Genomic DNA, 12,945 nt, shown 5'->3' with positions numbered 1-12,945 from the left:
GTATATGCCCAGTAGTGGGATTGCTGGGTCGTATGGTAGTTCTATTTTTAGTTTTTTAAGGAACCTCCATAGTGGCTGTATCAATTTACATTCCCACCAACAGTGCAAGAGGGTTCCCTTTTCTGCACACCCTCTCCAGCATTTATTGTTTGTAGATTTTTTGATGATGGCCATTCTGACCAGTGTGAGATGATATCTCATTGTAGTTTAGATTAGCCTATCTCTAATGATTAATGATGTTGAGCATTCTTTCATGTGTTTGTTGGCAATCTGTATATCTTCTTTGGAGAAATGTCTATTTGGGTCTTCTGCCCATTTTTGCATTGGGTTGTTTGTTTTTTTCATATTGAGCTGCATGATTTGCTTGTATGTTTTGGACATTAATCCTTTGTCAGTTGCTTCATTTGCAAATATTTTCTCCCATTCTGAGGGTTGTCTTTTCATCTTGTTTATGGTTTCCTTTGCTGTGCACAAGTTAAGTTTCATTAGGTCCCATTTATTTATTTTTGTTTTTATTTCCATTTCTCTAGGAAGCGGGTCAAAAAGGATCTTGCTGTGATTTATGTCATAGAGTGTTCTGCCTATGTTTTCCTCTCAGAGTTTGATGGTGTCTGGACTTACGTTTAGGTCTTGAATCCATTTTGAGTGTTTTTTTGTGTATGGTGTTAGGGAGTGTTCTAATTTCATTCTTTTACATGTAGCTGTCCAGTTTTCCCAGCACCACTTATTGAAGAGGCTGTCTTTTCACCACAGTATATTCTTGCCTCCTTTATCAAAGATAAGGTGACCATATGTGCGTGGGTTTAGCTCTGGGCTTTCTATCCTATTCCATTGATCTATGTATCTGTTTTTGTGTCAGTACCATACTGTCTTGATTACTGTAGCTTTGTAGTATAGTCTGAGGTCAGGGAGCCTGATTCCTCCAGCTCCGTTTTTCTTTCTCAAGATTGCTTTGGCTATTCGGGGTCTTTTGTGTTTCCATACAAATTGAGAAATTTTTTCTTCTATGTCTGTGAAAAATGCCAGTGGTAGTTTGATAGGGATTGCATTGAATCTGTAGATTGCTTTGGGTAGTACAGTCATTTTCATAATGTTGATTCTTCCAATCCAAGAACATGGTGTACCTCTCCATCTATTTATATCATCTTTAATTTCTTTCATCAGTGTCTTATAATTTTCTACATACAGGTCTTTTGTCTCCTTAGGTAGGTTTATGCCTAGATATTTTATTCTTTTTGTTGCAGTGGTAAATGGGAGTGTTTTCTTAATTTCACTTTCAGATTTTTCATCATTTGTGTATAGGAAAGCAAGAGATTTTTGTGCGTTAATTTTGTATCCTGCTACTTTACCAAATTCATTGATTAGCTTTAGTAGTTTTCTGGTAGCATCTTTAGGATTCTCTTTGTACAGTATCATGTTATCTGCAAACAGTGACAGCTTTACTTCTTCTTTTCCGATTTGGATTCCTTTTATTTCTTTTTCTTCTCTGACTGCTGTGGCTAAAACTTCCAAAACTATGTTGAATAATAGTAGTGAGAGTGGGCAACGTTGTCTTGTTCCTGATCTTAGTGGAAATGGTTGCAGTTTTTCACCATGGAGGATGATGTTGGCTCTGGGTTTGTCATATATGGCCTTTATCATGTTGAGTTAAGTTCCCTCTATGCCTACTTTCTGGAGGGGTTTTATCATAAATGGGTGTTGAATTTTGTCAAAAGCTTTCTCTGCATCTGTTGAGATGATCATATGGTTTTCCTCCTCAATTTGTTAATATGGTGTATCACATTGATTGATTTGCATGTATTGAAGAATCTTGGCATTCCTGGGATAAACCCCACTTGATCATGGTGTATGACCCTTTTAATGTGCTGTTGGATTCTGATTGCTAGTTTTTTGTTGAGGATTTTTGCATCTATGTTCATCAGTGATATTGGCCTGTAGTTTTCTTTCTTTCTGACATCTTTGTCTGGTTTTGGTATCAGGGTGATGGTGGCCTCGTAGAATGAGTTTGGGAGTGTTCCTCGCTCTGCTATATTTTGGAAGAGTTTGAGCAGGTTAGGTGTTAGCTCTTCTCTAAATGTTTGGTAGAATTTGCCTGTGAAGCCATCTGGTCTTGGGCTTTTGTTTGTTGGAAGATTTTTAATCACAGTTTCAATTTCAATGTTTGTGATTGGTCTGTTCATATTTTCTATTTCTTCCTGGTTCAGTCTTGGAAGGTTGTGCTTTTCTAAGATTTTGTCCATTTCTTTCAGGTTATCCATTTTATTGGCATATAGTTGCTTGTAGTAATCTCTCATGATGCTTTGTATTTCTGCAGTGTCAATTGTTACATCTCCTTTTTCATTTCTAATTCTATTGATTTGAGTCTTTTCCCTTTTTTTCTTGATGAGTCTGGCTAATGGTTTATCAATTTTGTCTATCTTCTCAAAGAACCAGCTTTTAGTTTTATTGATCTTTGCTATCGTTTCCTTCATTTCTTTTTCATTTATTTCTGATCTGTATGATTTCTTTCCTTCTGCTAACTTTGGATTTTCTTTGTTCTTCCTTCTCTAATTGCATTAGGTGTAAGATTAGGTTGTTTATTTGAGATGTTTCTTGTTTCTTGAGGTGGGCTTTTATAGCTATAAAGTTCCCTCTTAGAACTGCTTTTGCTGCATCCCATAGGTTTTGGGTCGTTGCGTTTTCATTGTCGTTTGTTTCTAGGTATTTTCTGATTGCCTCTTTGATTTCTTCAGTGATCTCTTGGTTATTAAGAAGTGTGTTGTTTAGCCTCCATGTGTTTGTATTCCTTACAGATTTTTTCCTGTAACTGATATCTAGTCTCATAGCGTCGTGGTTGGAAAAGAAACTTGATAAACTTTCAATTTTCTTAAATTTACCAAGGCTTGATTTGTGACCCAAGATATGCTCTATCCTGGAGAATCTTCCAGGAGCACTTGAGAAGAATGTGTATTCTGTTGTTTTTGGATGGAATGTCCTATAAATATCAATTAAGTCCATCTTGTTTAATGTATCATTTAAAGCTTGTGTTTCCTTATTTATTTTCATTTTGGATGAACTGTGCATTGGTGAAAGTGGGGTGTTAAAGTCCCCTACTATGATTGTGTTACTGTCAATTTCCCCTTTTATGGCTGTTAGTATTTGCCTTATGTATTGAGGTGCTCCTATGTTGTGTGCATAAATATTTACAATTGTTATATCTTCTTGGACTGATCCCTTGATCATTATGTAGCGTCCTTCTTTGTCTCTTGTAATAGTCTTTGTTTTAAAGTCTATTTTGTCTGATATGAGAATTGCTGTTCCAGCTTTCTTTTGATTTCCATTTGCATGGAATATCTTTTTCCATCCCCTCACTTTCAGTCTGTATGTGTCCCTAGGTCTGAAGTGGGTCTCTTGTAGACAGCATATATACGGGTCTTGTTTCTGTATCCATTCAGCTAGTTTGTGTCTTTTGGTTGGAGCATTTAATCCATTTACATTTAAGATAATTATCAATATGTATGTTCCTATTCCCATTTTTGTAATTGTTTTGGGTTTGTTATTGTAGGTCTTTTCCTTCTCTTGTGTTTCCTGCCTAGAGAAGTTCTTTTAGCATTTGTTGTAAAGCTGGTTTGGTGGTGCTGAATTCTCTTAACTTTTGCTTGTCTGTAAAGCTTTCAATTTTTCCGTCAAATCTGAATGAGATCCTTGCTGGGCAGAGTAATCTTGGTTGTAGGTTTTTCTCCTTCATCACTTTAAATATGTCCTGCCACTCCCTTCTGGCTTGGAGAGTTTCTGCTGAAGGATCAGCTGTAAGCCTTATGGGGATTCCCTTATGTGTTACTTGTTGTTTTTCCCTTGCTGCTTTTAATATTTGTTCTTTGTATTTAATTTTCGATAGTTTGATTGATATGTTTCTTGGCGTGTTTTTCCTTGGATTTATCCTGTATGGGACTCTCTGTGCTTCCTGGACTTGATTAACTATTTCCTTTCCCATATTAGGGAAGTTATCAACTATACTCTCTTGAGATATTTTCTCAGTCCCTTTCTTTTTCTCTTCTTCTTCTGGGACCCCTATAATTCGAATGTTGGTGTGTTTATTGTTGTCCCAGAGGTCTCTGAGACTGTCCTTAGTTCTTTTCATTCTTTTTTCTTTATTTTGCTCTGCAGTAGTTGTTTCCAGTATTTCATCTTCCAGATCTCTTATCCTTTCTTCTGCCTCAGTTATTCTGCTATTGATCCCTTCTAGAGAATTTTTAATTTCATTTATTGTGTTGTTCATCTCTGTTTGTTTGCTGTTTAGTTCTTTTAGATCCTTGTTAAACGTTTCTTGTATTTTCTCCATTCCATTTCCAAGATTTTGGATCATCTTTACTATCATTATTCTGAATTCTTTTTCAGGTAGACTGCCTATTTCCTCTTCATTTGTTAGGTCTGGTGGGTTTTTATCTTGCTCCTTCATCTGCTCTGTGTTTCTCTATCTTCTCAGTTTGCTTAACTTACTGTGTTTGGGGTCTCCTTTTCGCAGGCTGCTGGTTCATAGTTTCCGTTGTTTTTGGTGTCTGTCCCCAGTGGCTAAGGTTGGTTCAGTGGGTTGTGTAGGCTTCCTGGTGGAGGGGACTAGTGCCTGTGTTCTGGTGGATGAGGCTGGATCTTGTCTTTCTGGTGGGCAGGTCCACGTCTGGTGTTGTGTTTTGGGGTGTCTGTGACCTTATTATGATTTTACGCAGCCTCTGTGCTAATGGATGGGGTTGTGTTCCTGTCTTGCTAGTTGTTTGGCATGGGGTGTCCAGCACTGTAGCTTGCTGGTCGTTGAGTGGAGCTGGGTCTTGGCGTTGAGATGGAGATCTCTGGGAAATTTTCGCTGTTTGATATTACGTGCAGCTGGGAGGTCTCTTGTGGACCAGTGTCCTGAAGTTGGCTCTCCCACCTCAGTGGCACAGCCCTGATGCCTGGCTGGAGCACCAAGAGCCTTTCATCCACATGGCTCAGAATAAAAGGGAGAAAAGAAAGAAAGAAGTTAAAATAAAATGAAATAAAGTTATTACAATAAAAAATAAAAAATAATTATGAAGAATAGAAATTTTTTGGACCTCCCTGGTGGCGCAGTGGTTGAGAGTCCGCCTGCCAATGTAGGGGACACGGGTTAGTGCCCCGGTCCAGGAAGATCCCACATGCCGCAAGTGGCTGGGCCCCTGAGCCGTGGCCGCTGAGCCTGCGTGTCTGGAGCCTGTGCTCTGCAACGGGAGAGCCCACAACAGTGAGAGGCCCGCGTACCGCCAAAAAAAAAAAAAAAAAAAAAAAAATTTTTTAAGTAATAAAAAAAAAAAAACCCGACAGACAGAACCCTAGGACAAATGGTAAAAGCAAAGCTATACAGACAAAATCACACACAGAAGCATACACACACACACACACACACACACACAAAGAGAAAAAGGGAAAATATATATATATATATATATATATATATATCGTTGCTCCCAAAGTCCACCTCCTCAGTTTGGGATGATTCGTTGTCTATTCAGGTATTCCACAGATGCAGGGTACATCAAGTTGATTGTGGAGATTTAATCCGCTGCTCCTGAGGCTGCTGGGAGAGATTTCCCTTACTCTTCTTTTTTCGCACAGCTCCTGGGGTTCAGCTTTCGATTTGGACCCGTCTCTGCGTGTAGGTTGCCTGAGGGCGTCTGTCCTTCACTCAGACAGGACGGGGTTAAAGGAGCAGCTGATTCGGGGGCTCTGGCTCACTCAGGTGGTGTGGGGGGAGGGGGTTAGTAACGGTGCGGTATACGGAGCGAGCCTGTGGCGGCAGAGGCCAGCAGGATGTTGCACCTGCCTGAGGCGCGCCGTGCGTTCTCCTGGGGAAGTTGTCCCTGGATCCTGGGACCCTGGCAGTGGCGGGCTGCGCAGGCTCCCGGGGCAGAGGAGGTTGTGTGGATAGTGACCTGTGCTTGCACGCAGGCTTCTTGGTGGCTGCAGCAGCAGCCTTAGCGTCTCATGCCCGTCTCTGGGGTCCATGCTGATAGCTGTGGCTCGCGCCCATCTCTGGAGCTCCTTTAAGCAGCGCTCTTAATCCCCTCTCCTCGCGCACCAGGAAACAAAAGATGCAAGAAAAAGTCTCTTGCCTCTTCGGCAGCTCCAGACTTTTTCCCAGACTGCCTCCCCCTCCCGGCTAGCTGTGGCGCACTATCCCCTTCAGGCTGTGTTCAAGCTGCCAACCCCAGTCCTCTCCCTGGGATCTGACCTCTGAAGCCCGAGCCTCAGCTCCCAGCCCCAACCCGTCCCGGCGGGTGAGTAGACAAACTTCTCAGGCTGGTGAGTGCTGGTCGGCACCGATCCTCTCTAAAGGAATCTCTCCGCTTTGCCCTCCGAAGCCCTGTTGCTGCGCTCTCCTCCGTGGCTCTGAAGCTCCCCCCCTCTGCCACTGGCAGTCTCCGCCCGCGAAGGGGCTTCCTAGTGTGTGGAAACCTTTCCTCCTTCACAGCTCCCTCCCACTGGTGCAGGTCCTGTCCCTATTCTTTGTCTCTTTTTTTTCTTTTACCCTACCCAGGTATGTGGGGAGTTTCTTGCCTTTTGGGAGGTCTGAGGTCTTCTGCCAGCGTTCAGTAGGTGTTCTGTAGGAGTTGTTCCACATGTAGATATATTTCTGATGTATTTGTGGGGAGGAAGGTGATCTCCGTGTCTTACTCTTCTGCCATCTTGAAGCTCCTCTCTATTTTTAGTTTTTAAGGCACCTCCATACTGCTCTCCATTGTGGCTGTACCAATTTACATTCCCACCAGCAGTGTAGGACGGTTCCTTTTTTGCCACACCCTCTCTAGCATTTATTATTTGTAGACTTTTTGATGATGGCCATTCTGAATGGTGTGAGATGATACCTCATTTTAGTTTTGATTTGCATTTCTCTGATAATTAGCAATATGGAGCATTTTTTCATATGCATGTTGGCCATCTGTATGTTTCCTTTGGAGAAATGTCTTTGTAGACTTCTGCCCATTTTTTGATTGGTTTGTTTGTTTTTCTGATATTGAGCTGTATGAGGTGTTTGTATATTTTGAAGATGAATCCCTTGTTAGTGCCTCATTTGCAAATAGTTTCTCTCAAGTCCTTAGGTTGTCTTTTTGTTTTGTTTATGGTTTCCTTTGCTGCACAAAAGCTTTTACGTTTAACATATACACACTGCTATATATAAATAAGATAACCATGAAGGACCTACTGTATGGAACAGGGAACTATACTCAATACTTTGTAATACCTGTTAGAGAAAAGAATCTGAAAAAGAATACACACACACACACACACACACATATACACACACATATATATATATAAAAATATGAGAAACTGAATCACTGAGCTGTACACCTGAAGCTAACACGACATAAGAAATCAACTATACTTCAATAAAAAAAATTGAAAAAAACTCCTCTATTCCAAATACTTTTTATCTCTAAGAAATATTTCATAATAAGATTTTAGCCTTAAAAAGTAAAAAATATCTCTAGTAGAACCCTGAATATTCATTCAGCAGTTCATAAACATTCTTGAACTGTTAAGAAAAATTAAGGGATAAAGGATTAAAAACCTAATAAAAAATTGAAAGAAGTTTATCAACAGACAATTCACACAACAAAGATATGATGTCCCTTAAACATATGAAAACATGTGACGCTCATTTGGGAATATATTAATGAAAATTACACTCAGATATCATTTCTCGTCAGATTGGCAAAAATTAAAGTCTGGCTGCGTATCCTGTATGGAGAGAGAACTGGGCACTTTTTCAGTCTTATCTGGATATTCTGGCATGTTTGTTTATTTTCAGGTTTTTTCCCAGCTTTTTTTGCATATTGATATGAACTTTATTGGCAGTTTGTCTAACTCCATAATAAAATTTGTTGGCATTTTTATTGCGATTATATTCAGTTTATAAATTAACTTAGGGTGGCAGTTATATTACATAGGGACAAAAGCATAGAGTGAGACAGGAGAGAGTACAGAGTCATGAGATTTTCTAATATTTAGATAGGAAAGATCCAGAATGAGAAATGGGAAAGAAGCTGTTAAAAACCAGGAGATGGTGTTAAGAAGGATGGACTGGTCAGTTATGCTGCATGCTGTTGAGAGGTGTATTCAGATAGTATTTTGTTGAATACATGAATGAGGGACAATGGTATTAGGCCCTTTCGGGGGATACAGTTGGACATGTAAACTTTGAATAAGACACAGACTCTGTCTTCAATATGTTATTGTCTAGGCCTTCCCTGGTGGCGCAGTGGTTGGGAGTCCGCCTGCCGATGCAGGGGACATGGGTTCGTGCCCCGGTCTGGGAGGATCCGCATGCCGCGGAGCGGCTGGGCCCGTGAACCATGGCCGCTGAGCCTGCGTGTCCGGAGCCTGTGCTCCGCAACGGGAGAGGCCACAACGGTGAGAGGCCAACGTACCGAAAAAAAAAAAAAAGTTATTGTCTAAAAAGAAATATGAGGCATTGTACTTTTAAACTTTATGAGGATACGGACTAAGTTTGTTTTATTCAGCACTGTATCCCTAGCATTCTGTCTGGTGCATGTAGTAGATTTTTAATATATATTTGTTGACTAACTGATAAATGACTAAAATGCTCTTTCATAGGTCTCTCTGTATTTAATTCTCTCATACTTATTTATCTAAGACTATACTACCAGATGAACAGTTGATTTAACCAACTTATTGAAGACATTTATAAAAATGAGGATCTGAAGATTTGTTTGACAGTCATTTAGGTTAATAATTATTAATGTCTGAGTGTGTGATATCACCAATGAAGAAAGCATAGAGTAACCAGAAAACCAGGCTGAATATGCCATGTACCAGAAGTTAATTATTGGAGGGCACTGGGGGAGGCTTAATGGAGTAGACACTTCGCAGTTGCCCTGCAAAGGATTGTTTGGATTTAGGCAGATGGAGGCAGGAAGAAGTATGTTCTGGGTGGAGAGAAAGATTAATTATGCAAATTTTGCTTATATAGATACATTGTAATAGTCTTTGAATTATTCTTATGAGGTAGAAGTTATGTTCATTCATTATACTTTCATTGCTATGCACTATAGAGGATATAAAAGTACATGAGTACTGTTTGTGCCTTGAGGAACTTATAGTTTAGGTCACATTTTTCTGGGAATATTCTGAAATGATATAACATGAGATATTATAAAAATAATGTGCCAAAGCAATCTTGAGAAAGAAAAACGGAGCTGGAGGAATCAGGCTCCCTGACTTCAGAGTATACTACAAAGCTACAGTAATCAAGACAGTATGGTACTGGCACAAAAACAGAAATATAGATCAATGGAACAGGATAGAAAGCCCAGAGATAAACCTGGGCTTAAACATAAATGTAAGGCCAGACGCTCTAAAACTCTTAGAGGAAAACATAGGCAGAACACTCTATGACATAAATCACAGCAAGATCCTTTTTTGACTCACCTCCTAGAGAAATGGAAATAAAAACAAAAATAAACAAATGGGACCTAATGAAACTTAAAAGCTTTTGCACAGCAAAGGAAACCATAAACAAGATGCAAAGACAACCCTCAGAATGAGAGAAAATATTTGCAAATGAAGCAACTGACAAAGGATTAATCTCCAAAATATACAAGCAGCTCATGCAGCTCAATATCAAAAAAACAAACAACCCAATCCAAAAGTGAGCGGAAGACCTAAATAGACATTTCTCCAAAGAAGGTATTCAGATTGCCAGCAAACACATGAAAGGATGCTCAACATCACTAATCATTAGAGAAATGCTAATCAAAACTACAATGAGGTTTCACCTCACATGGGTCAGAATGGCCATCATCAAAAAATGTACAAACAATAAATGCTGGAGAGGGTGTGGAGAAAAGGGAACCCTCTTGCACTGTTGGTGGGAATGTAAATTGATACAGCCACTATGGAGAACAGTATGGAGGTTCCTTAAAAAACTAAGGATAGAACTATCATATGACCCAGCAATCCCTCTACTGGGCATATACCTTGAGAAAACCATAATTCAAAAAGAAACATGTACCACAATGTTCATTGCAGCACTATTTACAGTAGCCAGGACATGGAAGCAACCTAAGTGTCCATCGACAGGTGAATGGATAAAGAAGATGTGGCACATATATACAAAGGAATATTACTCAGCCATAAAAAGAAATGAAATTGAGTTATTTGTAGTGAGGTGGATGGACCTAGAGTCTGTCATATAGAGTGAAGTAAGTCAGGAAGAGAAAAACAAATACCGCATGCTAACACATATATACGGAATCTAAAAAAGATGGTTATGAAGAACCTAGGGGCAGGACAGGAATAAAGACCCAGACATAGAGAATGGACTTAAGGACACGGGGATGGGGAGGGGTAAGCTGGGACGAAGTGAGAGAGTGGCATGGACATATATACACTACCAAATATAAAATAGATAGCTAGTGGGAAGCAGCAGCATTGCACAGAGAGATCAGCTCGGTGCTTTGTGACCACCTAGAGAGGTGGGATAAGGAGGATGGGAGGGAGACACAAGAGGGAGGGGATATGGGGATATAAGTATGTGTATAGCTGATTCACTTTGTTATACAGCAGAAACTAACACAACAATGTAAAGCAATTATACTGCAAGATGTTAAAAAAAATGTGGCAGAGCTCAAACAATTTCTTTACTGGAATTAATTTTTATTTTAAGATATGTTTAAATGTCAGATTAGGGCTTCTACATTCTTTGGTTTACCTCCCTTTTTAAGCAAGAGACTATGAAGTCAAATGCTGTTTAATTTAGGTAATATGCTTTTTCTTTTAATAGTTTGCTGAATAGGGAGACAGTTTTATATTTTATTTATAGAAGAATAAGGGTTCATTCCATTTGTCACCATTATATTTGTGTCACCTTATTGAATAAACCCTAAGAAGAGGCTGAATTCACAGAAATCCATCCATTTACCTCGTAAGTCTATCTCAGCAGTAATTTATGATGCCAGCCGTACTCCTTAGCTGAGTGATGAGTCTACTGGGAGTGGAGATTCTATTAAAACTCGACTTGAAAAATACTTAGTATAGTTCATGTTCTCAGGAAGTACTTTAGATCCTGACACTCATCTCTTTTGGATTTTGTAAAAAGACATTGCTGTTTTCCTGACAGTGGACCATTGTTTGACCTGAATTCTTTTGATTTTTGTTGGCCGTCCATGAAGTCAAGCTATGACCAGGATAATTATGCTAATACATCTCATTGTAACTATTTATTCTAAAGAATAATTTAATCTAAAGAAATTCTTCTTAGATATTAACCAGTAATGGTATAAACTTGGAGGTTAACATTATATTTGGACTCTTCTCGCTCTATATTCTCTCCAGGTGATTACATTCTAAGTCATGCCTTTACGTTTTACTTGTACGGTAATGACTTCTAAATCCATATCCCTTACTTAACGTTTCTGGGCAAACCTCCATTACTGCACTTACTCTTTACGGTTTTGTAATTACTCACCTGTCTTGCCTGTCTTACTTGCCTGTCTCTGGCTAGTCTGTAAGATTTTTGAGGGCAGGGATCACATTCAACATTCTTTTGGCAGCCAGGGGTAACACACAAGCAGATTATTTTAATCCTGTGGATTTTAGGCTTTGTTAGTGCTGTTCTGTTTCAGATTTGCCCTTCTAGAATGTGACCCTTTTGGGGTCTCACTTTAAGCCCGAGGTGTATCCCTGGGCAGGTCCACCTTGCCTGGCTTTGAACTCCAACCTGTCTTCCCAGAACCAAGCAGTGGGCTGCTCAGCTCTTTGGCCTCCCAGCTGTTGTTCTCTGCTAGGTTTTTGAAATCTGTTTCTATGTTTGCACAGTTTAGCATTGGTAAAGTCCTCCAGCACAGACTACGCATGGACTTGGGGGCTTACTTAATGTGGTTCACTCCTCTTTGAGCTGTTATTGCTCTCAAGTGCTAGACACTTTGGCCTTCTCAGACTCCAGCCTCTGTCCCTTTAACCCATTTGGGACTTCGGCATTTCATTTCCCTATGCTGTGAATTGACACATGTCCTTAAAAGAAAAAGCCAGGGTAAATGTGGAGTTCACTTTGTTCAACTTCCTTTCTTTTAGGGATCATAACCCCACCAGGTTATACCTGTATTGGTTGTTCTCCAGTGTCTTTTTACAGTTGTTTTATGTATTTGTGTCTTTTATGTTGATTTTGTTGAGATACTGAGTCTGATATAAGCTATTTAGTCATGGCTGGCCTGTAGTTTATGTGCATGCATTAAAAAAAGGTTTATTTGTTATTTGTTTATTTTTATTGTGGTCAAATTGGCATAACAAAATCAGCTGTTTATACAATTCAGTGATGTTTAGTACATTCACAATGCTGTGTGCATAAATTTTTAAATTTAAATAAATGATAGTACGTTATAGCTTTTGTTCTTTGTCTCATTTTCACCTAGCAGTATATTTTAAGAATTTTTCCGTATAACTTTACGATTTATTATTTTTAACAATTACACAGTATACATTTCACTTATCCATTCCTCTTGTGATGGACACCCACTTTGTCTCCAACTCCCCACTACCTAGACTATATTGCAGATAATAAGAATTTACTCTTGTTTCCATTGTCCTCAGGAAAGCTGATTATGTAGGGACCTCTTATGAAATTTAATTCCAAAAATATCTAGTTTGATTCATTATCTGCGACCTGCTGGAGGAATTGCCTCTTGGAAATTCATGGGCTTTTGGGAACCATTCTAGTCCATAACATTGTCCCAGATTCATTTTGGCACCAGTATAATTTCTTGAGCAAATCTAAACATCTCTGAACACTATACATTTTGCCAGATAAAAGATTGGTAGCACTCCATTCTATCTCTCAGTGTCTCAGTTGCTTATATATATAAATATATATGGAAAAAATTGGATGGCTAGAGACTTACTACAGTCCCTCATACTGGCAGGATTCTACAATTT

At 39.3% G+C, this 12,945-nt stretch overlaps 1 protein-coding gene across 3 annotated transcripts in view; it reads left to right on the top strand.

Annotated features, from left to right (window-relative positions):
* TMEM38B (transmembrane protein 38B) overlaps window positions 1–12,945 on the top strand; it is a 116,834-nt gene that overhangs the window by 52,078 nt on the left and 51,811 nt on the right. Inside the window, exon 6 of one of the 3 annotated variants that reach the window (XM_060300670.1) lies at window positions 8,237–8,406. The exons of the other annotated variants lie outside the window; for them this stretch is intronic. Within the exon in view, the coding sequence (XP_060156653.1) occupies window positions 8,237–8,359 (123 nt within the window). The 3' untranslated portion in view covers window positions 8,360–8,406. The remainder of the gene's footprint in view (window positions 1–8,236; window positions 8,407–12,945) is intronic. 3 annotated transcript variants of the gene reach the window in all.

This window comes from Globicephala melas, chromosome 6 (genome assembly GCF_963455315.2).
Source record: "Globicephala melas chromosome 6, mGloMel1.2, whole genome shotgun sequence".
Classification (NCBI taxonomy): Eukaryota; Metazoa; Chordata; class Mammalia; order Artiodactyla; family Delphinidae; genus Globicephala; species Globicephala melas.
The sequence above is the reverse complement of the archived record's forward strand: the minus strand, read 5'-3'. Positions and strand labels throughout refer to the sequence as shown.